At 59.8% G+C, this 23941-nt stretch overlaps 1 protein-coding gene across 2 annotated transcripts; it reads left to right on the top strand.

The window, feature by feature from the left end:
* The first annotated feature begins 1723 nt into the window (after nt 1-1723).
* SUSD3 (sushi domain containing 3) lies at nt 1724-18498 on the top strand. Of its 2 annotated transcripts, XM_043565260.1 has the most exons (6): nt 1747-1859; nt 6280-6360; nt 12632-12820; nt 14303-14447; nt 14827-14979; nt 17817-18498. In XM_043565260.1, exons 2-6 carry the CDS (start codon nt 6315-6317, stop codon nt 18007-18009), a joined length of 726 nt encoding a protein of 241 aa, XP_043421195.1. In that variant the 5' UTR covers nt 1747-1859; nt 6280-6314; the 3' UTR covers nt 18010-18498. The 2 variants fall into 2 exon arrangements, with proteins under 2 accessions (XP_043421194.1, XP_043421195.1); XM_043565259.1 differs by lacking the exon at nt 6280-6360 and having other exon boundaries at nt 1724-1859.
* Nucleotides 18499-23941: the final 5443 nt, after the last annotated feature.

Here is a 23941-nt window from a genome sequence, read left to right on the forward strand (position 1 = left end):
TCTTGGGCCACCACCCCAGCTGCCTAACAGTACAGGGGGCCAGCACCACATGCTTGAACGCCCAGAACCCACTACCCAGCTGTAGACCAGCGAGAACAGTTTGTGTCCCTGACCTCGATGCCATCTGTCAGGGGCTGAACTGTGCCCAGACCCCCACCCCCCAAATTCAAGTGCTGGAGTCCTAACCCCAGTACCTCAGAACATGCCGTTTTTGGAGACAGTACCTCTCTACAGGCAACCAAGTTAAAGTGAGGTCAGAAGGGCTGCCTCTAATCCAGTAAGACTAGTGTCCCTATAAAAAGGGTAAATCTGGGCAGCGACCGAAATGTACAAAGGGACAGACAGCCATGTGAAGTTTGGAATGATACAGCCACAAGCCAGGGAATTACAGGAAGCTGAACAGAGGCCTGGAATAGATCCTTCCTAGGGCCTTTGGAGGGGACACATCTGCTGGCACCTGATCTCAGGCCCCGAGACAACAGGTGTGCAGTTCTAAGACACTCAGCCTGTGGCGCCCTGTTACAGCATGTACCCCGGAACATACCGCCCTAAGTGGCCAGGCTCAATCTGGCATTTGGGACTCCTGGAGGCCTGGGCCAGCCGGTCCCACCTCCCCTCCCACTCACAAGCAGAGACCAGGGTTAGCCCTGTGTGCTAGCCCTGGAGATGGGCTGGGTGCCTCTGGCAGGGAATTCTGGGGCTCCAGCCTAGTGTGGTCTAGAGGGAGCAGGGATCACAGCAGGCCCTGTGGGCTCACCTGGCTTTCCCATGTGGCAAACGGGATATACTTGCTTGGTCAGGGGAACTGAAGAAACTCATCATGTGTGGTCCACAGGTCTGAAGTGGGGACCAGATATTATGGGGTGACCGCAACTCAGACCCAGGAGAGGGGAGGGTCCCTCACTTATTCCACTGGCTCTGAAAGCAGAGGTGGGGATGGGCTGCCCTGCCGGGACCCTGCTCTGTGGTTCCAGGAGAACACTCACCTCTTTGTGCCACCTGCCAGGCCCTCCAGAGCCAGTCCTGTCCACCTGGGCCACCTTCTCAGGCTTCATGAGCCAGGGACTTCGGCTGTTCTTCAAGCTTCCAAAATATTCCACCTGAGGACTTTTGCATCTGCTGTTCTTTCTTCCAAGATCACTTCCTCCAACTCCGCAAGAGACAAGCCTGCTTGGGAGCAGCCCTGAGCCACCCAGTGCCGCCTCTGCTGGGAAGTAGTCTGAGAGCCCCCTGGGCGAATGGCCAGGCAAGGACGCGGCGCCTGGGCGGGGTGGGGTCAGAGGGAGAGGAAGGGGCGGGCTGCAGCTCCGGGTCCAGCCCGGACCACGACCCGGGGAGCTGGGCCGGGGGCTGAGCCGGGAGAGGGCAGGTGCCCCGCCGCGTTCGTGAGGGCACAGCCAGACCCCAGGGGTCTGAATCTGCCCCCACCACCCGGGGCTCCTCAGTGAAGACCTACAGCATCGACCCCCCAGCTCAGAGGGCCTGGCCCACAGGGACACGGATGGGGTTCACATGTGCCGCTCACGGAGGACACCTGGCCTGGGGAACCGGGGTTTTCAGAGGGGCGGGAGGCGAGGGCAAAGCCCGTGCAGAGCCCTGGAGCGAGACTTCCTGCACCGCCAGCTTTGCCCCCTGGGGGGTTGGGGCTCCCGCGGGGTCGGCCCCGCCCCCGACCCACGGGGCGGGGCCGGCCCTAGGGGACGTGTCCCGGGCCGCCCCGCCCCTCCGGCTCAGGCCCCGCGGTCCCGGCCGAGCGGCGAGGAGCGCAGGGATGCACGGGGCGGCCTCGACCCCTCGCCGCAGGGCGAGGCCCGGGGGGCGCGCGGTGGACGCCGAACCCGCCCCGGGGAACGGCACAGGTGAGCGCCGGGGCTGCGGGCCACGAGCGAGGCTCTGCACCCATTTCACGGACCGGGAAGCCAAGAGGCGCGCGGCGCAGCGGGAGCGGGGAGGGGGTGCGCACAGCCGCGGCGGTGGGGGCGCGCAGCCGGGAGAAGGGGCGCACGGCCGCGTCCGGGGAGGCCCACAGCCCGAGACCCGCCCGAGGACGACCCTCTCCGACCCTCCCCTCCCGCCCAGCCGGCGCCCCAGCGGAGCCGAAGCCCGGCTGCAGGCGGCCCGAAACCAGGCGGCGGCGGCCAGCCGCCCCTCCGCGCAGGTGCGCGCCCGCTCCCGCTGCGGCGCCCGCCCCGCCCCGCCCGCGCCCCGCTCGGAGCAGGGAAGTCGGTGCGGCCGACGTGGGGACCCGGCCTCGCTTAGCGGGGAGGCGCTCGGGTGCCCCGGCTGGCCCCCCACCCCCAGTTCACAGGTGAGGAAACTGAGCCTGGCGGGGGAACGACTCTCCGCGGTTGCCAGGCTCCCGGGCCAGGGACGAAGTCTGGGGTCTCCGGAAGTGGGAGGACTGGCACTTAGCGTACTTTGTGATTGATTTCGAGAATGTTTTGAAGAGGGTTCACCTTCGTGCTTTGGCTGCGGTGTGGGCAGCTCGTCCGAAGCCCCAGGTTTGGAGGCTGGCTTTGCTGCATGAATGCGCCTAAAGCCTAACTGAGAAACAGAACCAGAGGTCCCCGAGGCTCACTTTAGCGGACACTGCCCCCTCCCCCTTATGCCTGAAGGTCTCTGCACACCTGTGGCCCAGGCCAGGCTCAGGACTGGGCTCTTTGCACGGGTGGAAGCGGGGCCTGGAGGAGGAGCCCCCCCCCCCCCCCCCCCGGGTGCTGCCAGTCCTGCTTAAAACAGTCCCCACCCTGGGGGCCCTGGCGGGCAGCTCCTTCTCAAATGGGGAAACTGAGACCCAAGGAGGCAAGTTGCCGGCAGAGGAGAGGTGCTTGGCTCTAGGGGCAGCCTGGCCTGGTGAGGTGGGTTTATTTTCTTTGACTCCCTGTCCCCCTAATACCGAATTTGGTGCGTGTGACGACCGAGTGAGTGTTGCCCCACTGCCGGGGAGGTGGGTGTTGACCAAGAGGTGGAGAGACTTGCACAAGACCAGCCTAGGACGGGGAACGGGAGGCCCTGATGTGTCTGCATACAAAAGACTGTTTGCTGAGAATCCTGGGGGTGGGGGGTGGGGCCTCAGAGGCCAGTCCCCGCCCTCAGGCTTTCCCCGCCTCCGATCTTAGGGCTCAGACTCCTCTGGACGCCCTGGGGGTCCCAGCCCATTAGCCTTTCCCCAGCATTTGGGGTTGAAAGACACCTCTCACCTGGGATGTGTCGCTCTGCTTCTGGCCTCAGTTTCCCCCACGTGCTTAGTGGGCACTGCATGCCTGTCCCCGGCCTTGTGGACCAGTCAGGGGGAGTCAGGAAGGGCCTGTGCACCCCCCACCCCCGCCACAGTTGTTCTGCTCCAGGGTAACACAGTCACCCCAGACCCCACCATCCCTCTGCCCCATGTCCCCAGTCTTTTGAGCTTGAAATGTGTACCCACTTGTCCCTGTGGGGTTGTGACAGTTTGGCACACGCTACAACCTAGCAGTGGGGGCGGGGGACGTGTTTTTCCTTGTCGTGGTAAAATGGACGCATCACTCTGCTCTTCCAACGTCTAGCCGCACGGACCTGGCGTCCCGGGGTCCACGTTCTTCCCTCTTCGCCCAGGTGTGGCTGGTGAAGGGCAGAGGCTGGCTCACAGCAGGGGTTAAGTGTTTGTTGAGTGGAGGCCGGGTGCCCAGCTCGCCATGGAGGCCACCCTTCCGCTGCCCACAGGCCCCCGCCGCCCTGGCCCACATCCCGGGCTGCTCCAGCACTCCCTGATGGGGGAGATTGTGCAGGAACGCAGCCCTGCGGGAAGGACACGGTTCCAGCAGCCAGAGGTGACCCCCTCCCACTTCTGGAAGGGCGTTGAGGGAGATGCCTGGGAAGGGGGCTGCAGGAGGACCCGGATGATGAGGGCGTGCCAGGGGCGTGACTCCTATATCCCTGCGGCACCGGTGATCTGCGCCCACTTCACAGAGGACAGACCGAGGCCCAGGGGGAGTGGTGGGAATTCAATTGTGGCCTCCTTGTTCGGAGGTCCAGCTCCGCCTTCTGCCTTCACGTTCCTTCCCCCGCCCCTGGAGCTTTGGGTCGCAGCTCTTCCTGGGTGGGAACCAGCCTGGGTCTGCTCTGAAACACACTGGGGATTCCGCCCGTGTGGGCTGACCCACCAGCTGGGGGGCGTGGCCGGAGACCCCGTCTCCACTGTGGCCGAGGCCCGAGGCCCGGGCCTGCCCTCGGAGGGGACAGGAGACGTGCTCAGAGAGGGCGAGTATCTAGCCTGAAGACACACAGCCAGGGCTGTGGGCCCCCCCACGTGTGGCTGTCCCCCCCCTGCTGGGGTCTTGGGGGGTCCCACCCTCCATAGAGCACATGTCACCCTTTGAACTCTCCTCCTTGGGTTTCCCTTTCCGTTTGGGGGAAACCCAGAGCAGATCAAGGAAGCAACTCTCCAGTGTGGCAGGGACCCAGGCCGGTGGTGAGCGGGCCCAGCAACCTGTCTCCCCATCCCAGTCCCAGTGCACCTCTTCCCAGAACGGAAAAAAGTAACTGATTTACCTGGTCTTGGGGGGGGGGGGTGCGGGGGGGAGGTCAGGGTTTGAGGGCAGTGTGGGCTCCGGGAAGGAGGAGGACGGAGGAGGCAGGCCTGTGGCCCAAGGTTCCAGATAAAAGATTAACAAACAGACTTGTTCTTCACCCTGCTGGCCATGCGGGGCTGGGCTGGGGAAGCACCACCACAGGCCCTGCACCCCCCCTCCCCATGACAGGGAGCATCCTCCTGGACCCATTGGGGCGGGAGCTGGGGACAAGGGGCGTTCCAGGGCAAGTCTGCCCTTCACTGTCCAGGGAGCCCCTAGGGTTTGGTTTGGGTTTGTGTCTTCTTTGCAGTGAATCCATTTACTTTGTTTTTCCTGCTTTAAGATTTATTTGCACCTAGTAAAAAAGAGGTCGTACAAAAAGGCCACGAAGGGCCCAAGGAGCAATGCACCCACGGTTGAGGGGTGCATAGATCCAGCCAGAGAAGGGCTGGGGGGGTGCTGCGCCAGGTGTCTGGGCCAGCCACAGGTGGGAGGGGCCTGGAGGAGAGGACAGCGTGAGGGTGTCCTGCAGGATGCCCAGGGGCAGCGGGGTGTCTGTGAGGGTTTTCAGCAGCGACAGGAGGAGGTGGGATTTGCCTCTTAGATATCAAGGGAGGGGCTGTTGGGAGCCAGTGATGGGGTCTGGGGTCTCCAGGATGGGGAGGGGTCAGTAAGGGCTGTGAGCAGAAGCTGGGTTTGCCGTGTCAAGGGCCATGGTGTCAAGGGCCCGCTGGCCCATCCGCCGGCCATGGTGATTCCTCAGGACGTCTCTGGGAGGGGGTCTTGGGTGGACGTGACTACAGCCCCCCGCAGCCCTTTGGCACTCAACCACCTCCCTGCCCTGGCTGTGTGTCACCAGTTCTGTGGAAGGGTCTTGTGGGGACCCTGCCAGTGTACACAGGGGACATCAGTTTCCTCATCTGGAAAATGGGCTCAGCCCAGAGATGTGTTCGCTGGCCTTCTGGGCCCAGGGAAGGGATGCCGGAAGAGACCCATAGGAGCCTGGGGGTGTCTGGGGTGCCATGGGCTGGGTGCTCAGAATGAGGCATTGAGCCCCCTCCTGGGGAGTGTTTCTGAGCTCAGGCACTGCTCTGAGGTCTCCCTGGGGTGGCCTTACTCTTCTCATGACCCTTGCGGGGGGGGGGGGGCAGTTCACCCTGTTTTGCAGATGGGGAAATTGAGTCTGAGCAAGGTGAGGCCCAGGTCCAGGACTCAAGTCAGACCCGGTGGAGAGGGCCTGAGGTTTGGGGGCTGGGGGCTTCCCAGCAGGGGCAGGAGCACCTTCCCACCTCAGCATCCTGTCCGGGACGTGGGGCTCCCGGCCGGCCCCCCAGGGAAGGCATTCCTCTCTTCTGGGCAGGTAGTGGGCAGGGCTCCTCCCCCTCCTCTCACCACAATTATTCCTCTGGCCCTGTGTTTCGCCGGCCACGGCCACACACTGATGCTGTGGCTCCCTGCCTCTGACGGGTGTGAGCTCGGCTCGCTGCCTGGAAATGCAGAGTGTGAGGCTGCAGGGCTGGGGCACGGAGCCAGGACTGCACTTAAAGCCCCCCACTCTGAGTCTCTCGGAGACCCGCAGACCCCCACCCCACAGTGTGCTCACTGGGTGGGCTCTAAATCCTGTCTCCTGTCTGCGGGTCGGTGCCGCCCCTCCCCCTTCCCTGACGGCCCCCTCTCTCTGTCCCCTTTATGGCTCTGAGCACCTTAGGGAGAATCACTTCTCTCCTTTCAGATGTGTGACCCATCCCCTGGGTGGAGAAACCCAGGATGGGCATCCTGGCCACCCCCACGGGAACCGGCAGCAGCACAGGATGTGAGTGACAGCGGGGCCCTCCCCCAACCCGTGCACACAGGGCGAAGCAGTTCCTGAGATGGCAGTGCTGTCTGGGTACTTCCAGATGGGTCACAGGCCCAGAGCAGCAGGTGCGGGTGGCGGGGGCAGCGGGGGGTGCCGCAGAGCCCGAGGGGTCTGGGCTGGGCCGGGCCCTGGCTGCCAGGCGGTGACATTCAGCAGTGACACTGGCTGGAGGCTCTCTCCCCTTGTCTTAAATATCACAGACGCACCCGCAGAGCTGAATGGATTTATTACCACACTTCCCAGCCTGACCCTGCCCTTGACACTTCACCAGGCTGCTTCATCACCTCTGCTGCCGCTCTGGTCTGTCCCTCAGGGCTCCTGACCTTCTTGAGAAAGTTCTAGGTGTGCAGGCCGGGCGCTTGGTGCGGGTGCTGTGAGCGCTCCCGGCCTCTCCCCCTGGCCAGCCCCCTCCCCAGGCGGGTCACACGGGGCAGCACCGAAAGAGGCTGCTTAGCGGCCCCAGCCCCAGAAGCAGAAGTGGCGGCTCTAAATTGAGGACTAGGAAGTGTTGGCTCCCTGGTGACCCCGGGGGAGGGGCCACGTGGCCGGCCTGTGGCTGCCATGCTCCGTCTACCCGGTTCCAGAATGCCCCGCCCGCCTCCTGGCGGGGAGGACAGCCGGTGTCCGTGTCCACGGGTCCTGGTGGGGGTGCTGGCTGCAGCCCGGTGGCTGGGACAGCCTTTCCGTCGCTCCTGCCTTGGCGCCTGTCGAGGCCAAGTGTGGTGGTCAGTTAAGAGCCCAGAGTCTGCAGTGTTCAGTCCCAGGTCAGCGAGCGGAAGCGGGCAGTGTCCACCTCGGGGGCACAGGGTGGGTCCCCTGCCCTCCACGCCGGGGCTCTGCGCGCACACACACACACCGCACCCGCCCCCGTACACCAGACTTTTCCATCTTGACCAAGCTAAGGGGCCAAAACAATACCTCGCATTTCAAATTTGCACTTCTTTGATTGACACAAGTATTTTCCTGGAATTTTTAGGAGCTTTATTGAGATGTCACTCACCCATTTAAAGTGTGCATTTAACGTGTGCAGCTCAGTGGCTTATAGTACGTTTTCAGATAGGTACAGCCATCACCACAGTCCTTTTTAGAACATTTCATCACCCCGGAGAGAAGCCGTGCGCCCTCCAGCAGTCTCCCCCCCACGCCCCCCGCACCCCCCGCCCATGGCTAATCTACTTTCCGCCTGTGAGGATTTGCTTGCCTCTTCCAGACACTTCCTATAAACAGAGTCTGACAACATGAGGTTTTGTGACTGGCTCAGGCACCGAGCGTCCTGTCCTCATAGGGTTCGGCCACACCGTGGCCTGTGTCGCTGCCCCTCTCCTTTTTGTCGTCTGGTGCTGTTCCAGCGGGGCTTGTACCATTTTCTATTTATCTGTCCACTCATCCGTGTGGACGTTGGGGTGGTTTCCACCGTTTGGCTCTCGTGAGTGACGCTGTTGTGTGTGTGTGTGCAAGTCTGTGTGTGGGTGTGTTTTCATCTCGCTTGTGTGGGGCGGCGCTGCACCACGTGGTAACGCCCCGTGTGACCGTCAGGAAGGGGGCTTCATGTGTTGTGTTCCCACCTGCAGGGCACGTGGCTCCAGGTTCTCCACCTCCTGGGGACACCTGGTCCTTTTCAGGGACAGGTGCTTGCTGGATGTGAAGCAGGGACTCCCTGGTGATTTGATTTGCATTTGCCTGAAGGAAGGACGGGGAGCATCTTTTCATGTGCTAATGGGGGCCATGGTATGTCTGTCGAGAAATGTCTGTCCAGATACTTTACCCATTTTTAAATTTGGTTATTTGTCTTTTATGATGGAGTGAGCATAACGGGGCATCTGGGCGGTTCAGTTGGTTGAACGGCCGACTCTTGATTTCGGCTCAGGTCATGATCCCAGGCTGGTGGATCGAGCCCCGCCTTGGGCTCTGCACTGAACAAGGGGCCTGCTTAAGAGTCTCTCTCTCTCCCTCTGCCCCCTCCCCGCCCCCTCCCCACTCTCGCGCGCACTCTTTCTCTCTCTCAAATAAAAATTTTTTTCATTTATAATTCAGCATAATAACTTCCGCACTCTAAACACAAGTCCTTTATCAGATATACGGTTGACAAATATTTTCTCACACTCTGTAGCTTGTCTTCTTTCTTTCTTGATCATGGCCTTTGAAGCACAAAGATTTTTAATTTCAGTCAAGTCCCATTTGTCTATTTTTTGCTTTTGTCGTTAGTCTTTTGGTGTCGAATCAAGGTCAGGAAGATTTATCCCTCTGCTTTCGTCTGAGAGTTCTGCAGATTTAGCTCTTACGTTTAGGTCTGGGATTCACTTGAAGTTCGTTTTTGTGTCTGGTGTGGGGAGAGGGCCAGCGCTGCTTTGCCCGTGGATGTTGTTGCCCAGCGCTAGCTGCTGGAACACCGTTCTCTTCCCGCCGAACGGTCCTCGTGCCCTCATCAAAGCTCACCTGACTTTAAGAGGTCATTTCTGCACTGTCACTTCTGCTCCATTGGCTCCGGGTCTGTCCCTTTCTCACCGTAGCTTTGTGGAAAGTTTTGAAACAAGAAAGTGTGAGTCCTCCAACTTTGAGGTTTTTCAAGATAGTTTTTGTTGGAACTATCCTAGGTTTTCTGCATTTCCTTAAGAATTTTAGGACCCTCCTGTCCGTTTCTGGAAAGGCAGCAGCTGGGACTCTGGGAGGGGCTGTGGTGTGTCTGCAGAGGAGCCGAGGCTAGTGTGGCGGTCAGTCTCCCGGCCCGCGGGCACGTGCGACTTCACCTCTGGGCAGGACCTCTATTTCCGCCCGCAGTGTCTTGTAGTTTTCGGGGTTTAAGTTTTACTCTTCTTTTGTTCATTTTATTCCTAAGCGATGTATTCCTTCGGACGCTCTTGTAAATGGAATGGCTTTCTTTATTCCACTTTGTTCCCTGCCACTGTGCTGAAACATGATGGATTTTCGGGTGTTGGGCTTGCATCCTGCAGCCTTGCTGGACTTATGAGTTTCTGTAGGTTTTTAGTAGATGCCTGGGGATTTTTGGATTCGAGATGGTGTCAAATGGAGGGTTGCTTCTTTTCTGATGTGAATGCTTTTTAATTTTTTTTTTAAACTAATTGCCCTTCCCCTGGTTTCTGAGACATTGGTTTTTCTTTTCTGATTTACCTGTTCTTTTCTTTTGTGATTGTTGACACCGTCTTAGTAATTTGGTAGTGCTGTCTATCAGGGAAAGACCCGCTCTGGGACAGGTACCCACACCCCCTGCTCTGCTGCTGACTTAGTCCCGGGCCCCTCCCCTGTGGAACCTTGGTTTCCTTGCGGCAAAATGGAGACGATGATTCTTCTCCGCTGTCCTCTGAGATGGTTAGGAGTGCTGCACGAGGCTAGGAATGAGGGTGCTTCTTGGCCAGAACATTCTATCAGAGCTGCATTGCTGGTGGGGGTAGTGATGCTGGTGTCGGACACCTGCAGACGGGGGCCCACATCCTCCCAGCCGCAGGACAGACGGGGACAGCTGCGGCCAGTTCCCGCGGTGTGTCACCCAGCCTTGCGGTGCCTCAGGTTCCCCATCTGTAAGGTAGTGATGGACTGCCCTGCTCACAGGGCTGTAGCCAAGCACCCACGAGGTTCCCAGTGTTAGCTGATCCAGGAGTCAGTGCCCCACCCCTTGCACAAAGCATGAGGGCCCCCGGCTCACATTCTGCCCCACATTTCGGCCCGTGACCCCCCCGCCCCCAGTTCTCGGTGGGACAGAACAAGGGGTGGACTAGTGCGGCGTGGCAGAGCACAGCCAAATGCCGTCACTCACAGTCACTGCCCATGGTGAGGCCTGGGGCAGCCGCGGCTCCTACTGTTTTCCTGACAGCACGAAGCGGGGCTGATGCTCAGGCTGCTGCCCCCTTAACAACCTCGCCCTGAGTGGGGCAAGGCCAGCACAGCTGGACAAGGGGTGGCTTGACCTCCCCCTGCCTTGGTTTCCCCTCTGGACAGGTTGGATGTGCCAGGCATGTGCGTGTGTGGCTGTCCCGAGTGACAGCCGCTGTCCTGGGCGGTCCTGGGTGTGCTCTCCTCCCACAGCCTATGTGGAATGGGGTGCCGTGGTGGCACGCATGGAGCCCCCGTGGCTGTTTCCAGGTGGGCGTGGCCTTGGGGGGCACTCTAGCCCCCGGGGGGTGTCCTGGGTACAGATTTTAAAAGCAGAGCCCGCAGGGTTGGCTGGCGAGTTGGCTGTGGATCAAGAAGTGTCCACGTGTCAGGGCTGGAGCACGGAAGGAGCCGGCCCGGTGCTGCCGTCCGAGTGAACGCGGGAAAGGCCACGTGTCGCGCAGCCTGGCGAGTGCAGGAGCTTGGCTGGGTCACAGCGTGCCAGGCTGACGGCAGAATGTCATGGCTGGTGCCTTCCCTGGGCCTTGTGCTGAGCAGGGGAGCCAGACACAGGGCACGTGGCTGCGTGCATATGTCCGCGTGCACACACGTGTTCAGAAGGTAGCCTGGTGCCGTCTTGCTGGTTCCGAATCCCTGCCCTGCAACACAGGAGCTGTGTAGCCTCGGGAAGTGACTTAGCCACCCTGTGCCTCGGTTTCCTAACCTGTCGTGTGGGGAGAATGGTGGCTCCCCAGGAAGGCACTGTCCAGGTTGATGTGTCAGTGCACGTAAGGCGTGCGTTCAGCATCCGGCACTCCGTAGGCTCCCTGTAAGTGCCAGCTGTTGTCACTGTGGCGGTCTTATGACGGTGCTGTGATTGCCACTCCGTTCATACCGTCTCTGTACGTCCTTATGGAAGGACGGCTGGCTGGCATTTGTCACCAGGCTATGCCTTGCTTGGCCGCACGGGTCCACGGCCAGGCACATTGGTGGTTTCTGTACACGTGGGGGTGAACATCCTGGTGTAGAAATCCTGGCTGCAGATTCATAATTCTCTCCTTTGGCTAAATTCTCGGGTGATCCACGACACAAAGCTCTTCACACGTTTTCCCATCCGGAAAGGTCTGGATCCACCCAGAGCGGGCGTTCCCAGGCCTCTTGAACTTGGCACGTGGTCTTTTTTCTCTTACGATTGGCCAGCTCGAGGGGTGAGAGACGAGGTCTCTGAATCCGCACATCCTCAGCTACTGTGAGGAAACAGATTCTTGCCTCTCGGCTCCTTGTGTTTTTTCTGTGAAGCGCGTGTTCCCACGTTAGCCGTTGTTTTTTATTTGGGGTCAGCTTTTGTGGATGGGTATGAAGATACCAACCAGCAAGGGGGTTGAACCTTCGTCCTGCGCTCTCCAGACCTCTTCCTGGTTGTTTCATCCGAGCTTGTTTGTGTCTTAGCTATTGGAGCAACGAAAGTTCTCCTTTCTTACTTTTCACGCACACTGCCCGTCTCTCCCTTCCCCTGTTTTTTCCTTGCTTCTGCCTTTGGAGCTACGCTTAGATACTAATTGTGTGCAGTTGACCCTTGACCAACACAGGAGTTAGGGGTCCTGACCCCCATGCAGTTGATATTTGGATATAACTTCTGACTCCCCGAAAACTTAACCACTAATGGCTACTGTTGGCCAGAAGCCTTACTGATCACATCAAGAGCTGGTTCACACCTATCTCGCATGTTAGATGGGTTATGTACCGTATGATTACAGTAAAGTAAACTAGAGAAAAGAAACGTCATTAAGAAAGTCGTAAGTGGGGCGCCTGGGTGGCGCAGTCGGTTAAGCGTCCGACTTCAGCTCAGGTCACGATCTCGCGGTCCGTGAGTTCGAGCCCCGCGTCGGGCTCTGGGCTGATGGCTCGGAGCCTGGAGCCTGTTTCCGATGCTGTGTCTCCCTCTCTCTCTGCCCCTCCCCCGTTCATGCTGTGTCTCTCTCTGTCCCAAAAATAAATAAAAAACGTTGGAAAAAAAAAAAAAAAGAAAGTCGTAAGTAAGAGAAAATCCATTTACAGCCCTGTCCTGTAAAAAGTCCACACTTGAGTGTACCCGAGCCGTTCAAAACCGTGTTGTTCAAGAGTCACCTGTGTTTGCTTTTCTTGTCTTCTGACACAGATTCGTTTTTTCAACACTGTGGTCTTTGGAACCTCTAAGGTTCACCTAATGTTGGGATCTGCTCCGCGTGGGCCCCCAGGCCACCGGCCGAGTGGCTGCCACGCCAGATGGCCTGGGCCGTGGCACCTTACCCAGGGCGTCGTGTGGGTGTTGGAGCAGCAGCGCCCTTCCCCGCCGGGGCTCCTTCCCACCCTCTGCCGTCCAGGATAGGGCCCTCATCTCTGCTCTCTTCTTCCCTAGGCACGTGCACACGGGTGCAGCCACCCCCGCGGGGCACCCTTCAAGTCCTTCGTGGCGACGGCACTTCTGTGGGGACTGTCCTCGTGTTCCACTGCCCCTCAGGCCACCAGATGGTTGGGTCCGGCCTCCTCACCTGTGCTTGGAAGGGGAGCATCGCCGAGTGGTCTTCAGTGAGCCCCGTGTGCAAGTGTGAGGCCTGCTTCCCCTGAGCACCTGCAGGGGGTGGGGGCGGCTGGTCCCGTCATGTGGGCGTGAGCGTCCACGGAGGGGATGCGGTGGGTACAAGTCCCCGCTAGGCCTCTGTAGGGTCCCGACCCCGCTGCTGGCAGCTGGACAGCCCCCACTGGGCCCTATGTCTGCACATGGACTCCAGGCCCAGCAGCCTCAACCCTCGCTCTGCCACCGACTTGGCCTGTCAGCACCGAGAGCTTGTTTGAGCTGTTCTCTGTCATCTTTTAAGCGGGCAGCTCTGTCTGTTCATTCATTCATTCTTTTATGCACCCATGCAGCAGACCTTAATAGGATATTATATGTGCTATGGATTCTAGAACTGGGGACACTGAGGGCCAGGATGCTCGCAGCCCCGGGCTCCCCGTCAGGGGATGAGATGGCTTTCTAGCTTTCAAGTTGTATTTGTTGTACAGGGTGGTGAAGGGTTTTCCAAAGGGAGGTCACTGTATCGTGTTGACGTGTGTCGGGCATCAAAGAGGGCTTCGTAGCCAACACGGTTTGGAACATGCTGGATTAATAGGCTAGAGCACTTCTCAGAGCCTTTCAAATGCTCGTGTGCTGGATCAGTCTCTGAGAAGGAGGGCGCCCATCCGGATTAGGCTCCAAGATAACAGGGATTCACTGACAAGGAGCTTTCTCTCTGAGGGCCCATAGCCCTCAGGATGGGCATCTCATACGGCACTCCCTGTGGAGGGGGGACCCAGGCTGCGCTGGCCCGTCGCTCTGGGGTGGGACTCAAGACAATGGCACCTGTGTTCTGGGTGCTTGTCGTGGCCGGGCAGGAAAGGAAGGCCCTAAGAAGTGCCCCACACGATTCCCCTCACCCCCACGGGCCAGAAGATGGATATACAGCTGCGGGGGCGGCCGGGAGAGCTCTTGGGTCTGGGTGGCCTGTGTTCAGCTGGGGCAGGGGATGGGGGTGGAGGCGGGGCGTGAGCAGTGTCACCGCAGGGCAGGGTGTGCAGTGTTGCTCAGACTAGGACCCTGGGCCTTGTCTTCCCAGGATGCCCGTTAGAAGCCGGTAGAACACTGCTCGACCCATAGCTGAGGTCACACGGCTGTTAAGCAGCAAAGGCCCTTTGGCCTCAGACACAGGCATTCTTCTTGCTTTTGAGCCTCCTGGAAAGTGAACTGAGAAGGCACGTGGGCCCCTGAAGGGTTTACCAGCTTGGAGCACGTGGAAGCAGGCCACGGCTGGCATGTGGCTGCCATGGAACCAGGGGGCTATCACTGAACTCCTTTCAGAGCTTTTCCGGGTGTGCTGCTGTGAACTCCTACACACCCTCCGAAACCCTGCCCAAGCACCCCCCCCCCCCTTTAGGGGACAGTGTTCCCTGACAGCCCCAGCCACCAGCACCTACCTCCCTGCCTCCCCCACGGAACGGGGTTGCCGAGGGCCTCGCGAGCCCTGTGCAGGAGGTGGCCCTGTCTCCCTCGCAGCCGTGCCGCCGTACGAGACCTTCGGCTTCAAGGTGGCCGTGATCGCCTCCATCGTCAGCTGCGCTGTCATCCTACTCATGTCCGTGGCCTTCCTCACCTGCTGCCTCATGAGGTGCATGAAGAGGAGTGAGCAGCCGTCCGACAGGTACGCTGGCCCCAGGGGCCTCCAGCCCTCCCTGCCACCCGAGCCTGAGGGCAGAGGGTGCTCCATGGGCACTTGCCATCCGTGCCCTGGGCCTCCGGCGGGTGTCCAGGGGCGCTGGGGCTGCCCTGGCTCCTCAGGGAGCCCGGCTACCGAGTGCTGCCCCACAGCAGCCTGCGACTCACAGAGCCTCGCGGCTCTGGAAGGTCTTTCCTAACCAGGCCGCACACATGGGTCTGGTCTGGGCCTCCTTCAGTCTGGGTCTGCTCGCGGCCTGGGCTCCACGGTGCTGGGTGAGCAGGGTGAGGAGCCAGAGTCCGGCTCATCAACCGCCTTGCAGAGGATTTGGCATCCTGAATGTCCTTCCCCCGTCTCTCCCCAGGGCAACCCAGCTGTGGCTCCAGCTGAGAGCCGGGGACTTGGATACGGTGCAGGCCTCCTACCTCGGCCTCAAGGGCCCGAACAATGGCGGCGGTGGTGGCAGGGACCCCGGGGTCCGCCCTGGCCAGGCGCACGACAACTACAGCTTCACCACGTGGGCACGGGCACGGCGAGGGGGGCATTGGGCGTGAGGGTGGGGGGCCCAGCTCGGTCAGGACGCCCGCCATCCCACACGCTGCCCAGCCTTACCTGGGCCTCAACTCCCACCACCCAGTGCCTTTATCCTGGGAACTCAGACCTGCAGAGACAGGAGGTCCCCTCCCGGGGGACGCGGCAGGGCTCTGGGTCTTGTGCTTCTTGCACGGGCACACAGACTTTCTGAACCGTTACAGGGACTTTCTCTTATGTCCCTTCCTCTGACTCCCGGAGTCTGGTCAAGACTGCACGTGGGCTGCAGATACAACAGCTCCCGGTGTTTCTAGCTTTCAGCATGTGCCCTCTGACCCCAGCGCTGGGGCTCCGGGCGCCTTCAGTGGGGCGGGCTGTTTGTTTTTGGCAGCTTTGTCTCTTGCGGGTTCTGGGCCGCCAGGCTTCTGCATGGCCGCACTCAGGCTGCATCTCCCGGATGTGCCCCCTGGTGGCACTGCTGTGGGTCACAGACGCAGGTCAGGCTGGCGCCCCGTGGTCACATGCTCTGGGGCCTCTCGGTTGAGGCATCCACATCACGTGATGAAGAGGGGACTCTGCAAGGGGCCATACGGCCCCGACCTGTGGCCTGGGGGTCACACATGGTGATTCTAATTGTGCCGCGACTCTGTCCTTCCTGTTGTGAGGAATGAGGATGAGCTCTGGCTGTTTACTCACTGTCTTTTTGGTTTTGCTGTTTGCACGTCACTCTGAACTCTTTCCTAAACTTTATTTTGGGGAGATGTCAGGAGCACACAGAAGCAGACGGAACGTGTAACGGGCCCCCTGTCATGCTCACGGTCACTGTCGCCGACCTCATCTGGGCTCACGTTTCCACAGGCTCCAGTCCTTTCCGTCCACCTGTCCCCGTCCGGTGGCCTTGCTGCATGGCGGCTGCTGCGGCCTCAGGGTCCTCCGTCAAACGGCCAGGGTCTTAGCAGTGCCTGGGCCGGCTGGACAGGGCTCGGGGAGTGCCGGCCGTCACCGTTCATCCTGCTCTTGTCTCGAGGCGCGGCTGTGGTGCGGCGGTCTGGCCCCGTGTCTGTTTGCGACGTCCCGGGCCCGGCGATGGCTGGAGTGTGGAGTCTGGCCCACGGGGAGGCGCTGATTTCCTGTCTCCCTCCCTGGAGCTCCAGATGCACCTTAGACACACACTAGGCGCACGTCACGGTGGCGTGGCAGAAATGCTGCCTCGCCCCCTTTCCATCCGTGTACCACGTGGTCCGCGGTCCCCAGAGCGTCGCCCCAGATGCTCCAGCCACGGCACTCGGGTTTGGGTGAATGTCTGCACTTACTTAGAGTGGTTTTCCTTTCTCAAGATGACATTTGGGACCACCCAAGAATGGACTGTTGAGGTCAACAGTCTGGATGTTTTTATTTCCACGTTCTTTCCCCAGGAGCCCAGCACAAATTATCTGAGCCGTTTTCACAACAGCTGCACCGTCATCGGGTGTCAGGACTTGTCTCCCGCTCACTCCCTTAGCAGGCGCAGCTTCATGCTCCTCGGCGACTCCTCAGTTAATGCTGAGGTGTTCCCCACACCATCGCTGTCAGTTATATTGTTGGCTTTAGTCCTTCGGGGTTACTCTGCGCGTCACCTGCTGGTGACGGCTGTTCTGGGAGCTCTGTGTGTCCTTGGGATAGAAGCGTAGCCACGGCCGCAAGTGCCTGCCTTTTTGCTCCGGCTGCACCGTGGGGTCTCGGCTGATGCATTCCCTTCGCAGACGGTCAGCCCCCCCCCTCCCCCCGGCAGGTCTCAGAGCTTTTCCATCGCCCCCTACCCGGTGGCATCTTCCCTTCCCATTACAGACTGTGACACACCGTGCTGTGTCTCAGCTGGGGATGCACCAGTTCAGTGGGGGAGGAACGGCTGTCTCTCAGATGTGCCTTCCTAGGTAAGGCCCAGGGCCTCGAGCCCCCATCTAGGTCAGTGGGGCTGTCTGGAGGAGGCCAGGTGTGCCCCCAGCATTCCTGTTTTCTGTATGTTTCCCAGCAACTCCCAATAGGCCAGGCGCTGCTCTAACCTTAGCGGCGGGCACCGTTTCCATCCCATTTTAATAGAAACTTGTCCAGAATCGCACATAACTGCTAAGCGTGAAGCCGAGTTTGGACTCTGGCTGTCTGGCTCCAAAGTCCACAGCCTCACCCACCAAGCAGTCTTTCCTCTCCGCTAATTAACTGGTTCATTTACTTATTCATCAAACCAACATAACTTCTTAACCCCTACTACTTCCTAGAGCTTTTCTGAGAGTTAAGTGTGGGGGAGCAGAGATCCAGGCAGGCTTCCTGGAGGAGGTGATGACTGTGGTGAACAGATGGGGAGAGTCTGCATTTGGGGGAAGGAGAGAGACAGCATCTTAAGTGGGGGCAGGAAGCAGCAGGGCAGTGTGAGCAGGAGACGACCTGGTGGATGGGGGTGCAGGCTCTGGTCAGGCTGAAGAGTGTGATTGAAGGAGGTGGGATGCACAGAGGAACCAGAGATACAGGCAGTGGGTGATCTGGCCCCAGGCCACCAGGGAGAGGCCTGGCCCCTGTGCTTTCTGCACACGCTGAATAAGCCCCCTTCCCCAGCACCGCCCCAGGAAGCCCCTTCCCAGCTTGGAAGGTGGGCATGCTGCTCCTTGGACCACATACCTCATACGAGTGAGGGGTCTGAGGCCCAGGGAGGGGCCTCCTCAGGCTCAGGGCAGTTCTGACCCTGCCCCAAGCCCACTGAAGGCAGGGCCCAGGTGCCCGGCATGGGGGCAGTGTCGGGTTACACGGGGTCCCCGCTCTTCCCCCAAGCTTTGCCTCTTCTTCCTGCAGAGACCTGGGTGAGGGCACCAGAGAAATGGCTGGCATGGCCCGTGGCGTGGACAAGGACCCCTGGACCACCCGTCCTGCTGGCTCACCCCGTGCCCAGGTGATGGTGCACACGGCGGACCCGGGGCACGCCCTGCCTGCCTCCTGGCCCGCTACAGGAATGTCCAGGCAGCATGCGGCCTACGTCCCGGGGTGACTGAGGCAGAGGCCAGAGCCTGCCCTCCACACTGGGAAGACCAGGCCAATCCCACCACCCAGCCACCTGCATATCCACCTGTGCCCAGCTTAAGAGTGGTCAGTGAAATCACCTTCTGGGGTTAGGGATCCCTCAGGGTGCTGAGCTGGGGACGCCAGTGGGGTGTCCTGTCCCGGGGACGCCCAGCCAGAACAATTTTTATAGATAGGCTCCCTTGGAACCAGCACGAAAGGTTCTGGAACCAGGTGCAACCCTGCCTAGCCTGCTCCTTTAAAGAAACTGGAGGACATTTTAAGCAAATCTCACTTATAGCAGAGCAGGAGGCCGGGCAGCCAACCTCTCGGCTCCTGCTGGCTGCCTCATCTTCCCCGCAGGCCAGGCCGGGGCCTGTGAGCAGGGGCCCAGCTGGGGTGCTGCCTCTGTTACCTGCACAGTAGCCACGAGGGGTGAGAGGTGGGAAATAAACCATTCTAACACTGGGAAAACAAAGATAAAGACCACTGTCTTGATTTTCAATCTCTGTTGTACTCAGGGTGCAAAATAACTCCCTTATTGTCACTGCTGCTCAGGGCCCCGGGCTTGCTGGGGCTCCGTCGGGCAGTGCCATCAGCAGCCTGCTCACAGAGACCTCAATGGCAGTGGCCGTCTCGAGTGGCCCGGGTCTCCTTGCACACTGGGGGCTGGTGTCCACGGTGAGAGTCCTGAGTGCCAGCCATGCCCTCCGGGGCCTGGGAAGTCCTGCCGGGTCACTGCTGCTGCATGCCAGCCAGCAAGGGGGCAGCTGAACTCCACTTCTGGATGGGAGGAGGACCAGGCACAGGGGGACACCTTCAAAGCCATCACAGTCCCCCAACCCCGAACTCGTCAAAGCAGTTTGACAAGAAGATGTCCTGTCTCTTACCACCCAGCCCCTCTTCCTGAGGGGACAGACAGACAGCATACCTGTATGTCCACACCCATCACGTGGGGCTCTAAACGTTTGCACCTGCTGCTGTGCTCCTTCAGGGCTCACTGCTCAGCCACGCCTCTGAGTGGCTCCTGGGGGCTGCTAGGTCCCACCCTCCACGTCCACAACTGTCCTGGGCCGGTTAAGATCCAACCTCCAGTCTCCTGCATTTTGTGGTGGGATCTGTCTGGCCATTGAGACAAGTCACTTTGGTTTGTCCTCTGACCTTCCCTGCTTCCTGCCCGGAGCCTCCGCAGCCACACTGGGGCCGTGAGGAGGGCAGCCTGTGGTCCTCAGGAGCCTGGGCTGCCCCCCCTGAAGCCATGATTGCGGTGTTTCCCATCACTTACAAATATATCCTGATGCAGGCTACCCGGATTGGTCTGTCTGTCCCTTGGCCCTTTTGGGAAGCCACCTGCTGAGGGACCCTTGGGTGGTTTTCAGCTGTTGCATTTGGTGCCAACATCCTTTCTGTCCTGGGATGCTGTTCCGTAGGGTGGGTTTCAGGGTGGGATCGTGAGGCCAGAGGGTGTGTGCAGCCCTCACCTGGGCACGAGGCATCTTTCACGCCGCGCTCCCGTGGGGGGTGCCGGGCGACACCAGCTGGGCAACGTCGTTCCCAGCCCTCAACCTGAGCAGTGCAGGCTCCACATAATGGTGTCCCCGGCAGACCTGGGCTCTCCCCAGATTCTCTGGCAGTGGCAAGCCGTGCCCCTGGGCCACGCGCCTCTGACGAGTCTGCAGGCTCAGCTGCGGGGGGCCGGGCTGGGGTGACAAGCTGCCGTGACCCCACAGAGGGTGGCCGTGACGCTGTCAGAAACTGCTGTGCTCCTTGCGGGCTTTCAAGTCCTGCCGAGGCAAGTATTTTGTCCCCAGGTACTGACCCGGGGCTCCCGGAGTGCAGGACGGGAAGACTGGGGTGAAGCGGCCCAAGGAGGGTGGCCCTGTTCTCCATTCCTAACAGCTGAGGGTGACAGATGGGGTCCGGCTGGGGCAGGTGCACGAGTTCAGAGTCCTTGCCCAGGAGACCCGGGGGCGGGAGGCCTCAGCTGTGTGGCACGCTGGGCTCTGAACCCGTGTGCGCCACAGCCAGGGGTCTCTGGTGGATTGGGAGCATCCCGGACGGTGCAGGGCAGAGAGGCGTCACCCAGCTGCAGAGAACAGGGAAGCAGCCAGCCCCAAGCCCCCCAAAACCAGTCCCACCTTGTACTGGGAAGAGAGGAGTGAACACCTTTCTTTCTGCTTCTGGAAACCCCAAGCTCACTCCCATGGAGGGGCCTCGGCACCTGCCACCACCCCCACCCCCACCCGTGCCTGCAATGCTGCCAGGCCAGCTTCTCCACCCAGGTCATCATGGTGTTCAGGAAGGGTCCTGCTGCTGCGAGGAACAAGCCCTGTGCCAGCCCCAGGCCCTGGGGTGGAGGCACACCTCAGAGATTTGTCTCCCAGTCCTGGGGGCTGGGAGCCCGAGACCCACGTGCCAGCCCATGTGGTTCTGGTGTGGACCCTCGTGCTCGCACACAGCCACCTTCTGTGTCCTCACGCGTGCTGGGTGACCAGGGCGGTGGGCTCTCTGGTGTCTGGTTACAAGGACACTAATCGTAGGGATCAGGGCCCCACCCTTAGGACCCAGTTTACACTCAGTACTTCCTCAGAGGTCCATCTCTAGAGACAACCATGGGGCAGGGCCTCAATCCACGGATTTGGGGGACACGAGCATTCAGTCCGGAGCAGCCCCGTAGCCTCAGGGTTTATTTCTTGCTCGCGCTGTGCGGTCACAGGCCCCCAGCTGGGGGAGCAGCCCCATCCCAAGGCGGGGGGTCCGTGACCTCTGGGAAGAGGAAGGGATGTGAAGGGTCCCTCAAGGCAGGGCTCTGGCCTGGGGGGCACGCACCTCACTCACGCGCACCACGCAGTGACCAGACTGACGTCACGGGCCAGGAGGGTGACTCTCCTGGTGTGCCCTCCTCCTCTCCACCACACGTGCTTCGAGGCCTGCCCCAGCCCTTCCAACACGCGAGACCCGCAGTGTTGAGGTGCTAGGATAGCTACGCCATCAGAGAACACCAGTCAGCCCTCAATACTGGGGCGCCGCCGTTCCTGTCCCCAGAAGAGGCTGAGCAGCATCAGGCAGCACCCCATCCCAGGTAGAACGTCCCCCACTCGGGGGACAGGGGCTGGGGGAAAACTGCCTTGTGAGTCCATTTCTCAGCAACTTGGTTATCTGTGTGTACCATTTGTCCACTGCTGGACAGCCAGCCACCGGGAAACTCTGGCTTAAAACCACAGCCGCCAGGTTACCATTTCGTCTCCTGGTTCTGTGGGTTTGCTGGGCACATCTGCCCCGCGGCCCTTGTCAGCAGAGGCCGGGCTGGAATCTTCCAGGGGTATCTCCACACATACGTCTGGCAAGTGGCTGTGACTCAAAAGTAAGCGGCCCAGGAAACAACGTGCGAGCTGTTAGCTTCCTCAGGCCTGAACATTCAGGGATTTAGATGCACTTCAGCTTCTGGACTCAGCAGAGAGGAGGAACTCCTGATTCTACCTGCCCCTTCCACTCCCCCAGGCCCAAACACCGATTCCACTTTCTCTGAGACCCCACATCCAGTCCTGCAGCGAGTCCTTGTGACTCAACCTCAAAACCCATGTGGAACCCACTCGGTGTATCCAGCCTCTGGCTCCTGTCGCCCCGATTGTTGGAGTAGCTTCCTGGTCTCCTAGGCTCCTTGCCTCCATTCAGGTACCACCCTGCACACACGTGTGAATTTCCACACAGAAAGAACCCTACCACAGGGTTGCTTTGGGGTTCTGAATTTCTAATTGTGGTAAAATATGCATAATATAAAAATTTACCATCTTAACCACTGTTAAGCATACAGTGCAGGGGCATTAAGTACATTCACACTCTTGTACAACCATCACCAACATGTTTCCAGAACTTTCCCATCTTCCCAGACTGAACCTCTGTACCCCTTAAACACTCCCCTGTCTCCTCTCTCCCCAGCACCTGGCACCCACCATCCCATACCATCTGTCTATGGACTTGGCTGCCGTAGGGATCTCATGTAAGTGGAATCCTCCAGTATTTGACCTTTTGTGTCAGCTTATCTCACTTGGTCCTTAATGTTCTGTGCAACCAATTTCCAACGTGTGGAGGGGGCTTCCCCACACACCAACAAGCAGTTCTCAGAAACCAGCAGAGTGGCCTACAGTTCAATTCACTGCTGACCCTGTCTGCCAGGAGAATTCGATCCCACAAGCTGCGGGCTGTCCTAGAGTGTCCCCCACCTGCCATGCTGCAGACGCCGGCCGTAAATCCAGGTTCTCACCTGTGCATCTGACCAACTGGTTGTAAGTCAGAGGTTCCCACCATCCCTTCCTTAGATTGGACTAATTTGCTAGAGTCGTTCACAGAACTCAGAAAGATGCACAGGGCAGCATGTGGAGAGAGGACACGGAGAGTCCAGGCACTCTCCAGGCAGATCACTCTCCCACACCAACGCGGAGGCTCTCTGAACCCTGTCCCTTAAGGCACGATTGATCTATTCATTGGCCCTTGGGGATTGACTCAAGCTCCAGACCCCCTCCTCTCTCCTGAGCCGAGGGGTGGATTGAAAGTTCTAACCCTCCAATCACATGGAGGGTTCTCTGGGCCACTAGCCCCATTCTTAGGTGACCTGGGGACATTCCAAAAGTCGCCACATTAACATAACAAAAGGCACCTTTTTCTCTCCTCTAGGAAATCCCTAGGGTTTTAAGAGTTCTGCCCGGAGGAAGACCAAATATGTATTTCTTACTGTAAATCACAATATCACATTCAACATCATGTCCTCAAGGCTCATCCATGTTGCAGTAGGTGTCAGAATTTCCTTCCTTTTTAAGCCTGAACCCACTGTCTGGACACAGCATATATACTAACCCGTTCCTCCGCTCACGCACACTGGCTGACTTCTGCCTCTTGGCTACCGTGAATAATGCTGCTCTGAACACGAGTGTGCACACGTCTCTTGGAGACCCTACTGTTAATTCTTCCGTGTGTACAGAGGCTGTTTTCAAACATATCAGTCAGAGATCACCACGCCCTCGTCTCAGCGCATAACCTCAAATACTGGGCCCTGGCTGCCTGGCCTGCGAGACTCTGCATGACGCCCCGGTCACCTCCCGACCTCACTGCTATTGCAGAGTCCAGTCCAGCCGCCCAGACTGTCTCTCAAGCCTAGAAAGGTGGTCTGTGCTTGGGCTCCTGCATGATACTGTTCCCCAGCCATCGTGTGGAGTTCAGCCTCCCTTTGGCCGGGCGTCTGCTTGGATGTCTGGTGCATTCCGTGTATAACTGCCAGGTAACCAGTTACCCTGAAACACAGTGGTTCAAAAACAATCGTCATTATCACCTGTTACTACAGCTCTCTGTTTCACGTGAGGTTTGGCAGGGTGGCTCTGGCTCTCTGTTGAGGCTGGGGCTGTGGTCTCACCTGACGGCTGGACAGGCGGGGATCCATCCCTCGTCACTGTCCAGGTACTGCCCCCTTTAGGCTGATCCCTCCTGGCTACTGGACGCCCACCGGCCTTTATCCCAGGCTTGTCCTTGTTCCTCCTACAGACTGACCTGCGTGACCTTAGGTAAGTCACTTCCTCTCTCAGAGCCTCAGTTTTCTCATTCGGGCGTGGGGCGCGGTGGCGCGGGGTGGGGCAGCCTACTGCGCCCAGCGTGGCTGAGCCACCTACTCCCGGGCGGGGCCATCTCGAGGGCGGGGCCTCGAGGGGGCGGAGCCTAGATAGGGCGGAGCCAGTGGGCGGGAGTCGGCAGTAGGGGAAGGTGCGTCAGGGCTGGGGGCGGGGCTGGAGTGGGGGGCTCAGAGTCCTGGTCGTCGCCGGAAGGGGCGGGGCCATGGTGGGGGTGGAGTTTGGAACCCTGGGACTGGACGGCGGGACTGGACTTATTGAGGGGCGGAGCTAAGGGCTTGTGAGGACCCTGTACCCTATGCG

Source organism: Prionailurus bengalensis, chromosome D4, assembly GCF_016509475.1.
Source record: "Prionailurus bengalensis isolate Pbe53 chromosome D4, Fcat_Pben_1.1_paternal_pri, whole genome shotgun sequence".
NCBI lineage: Eukaryota > Metazoa > Chordata > Mammalia > Carnivora > Felidae > Prionailurus > Prionailurus bengalensis.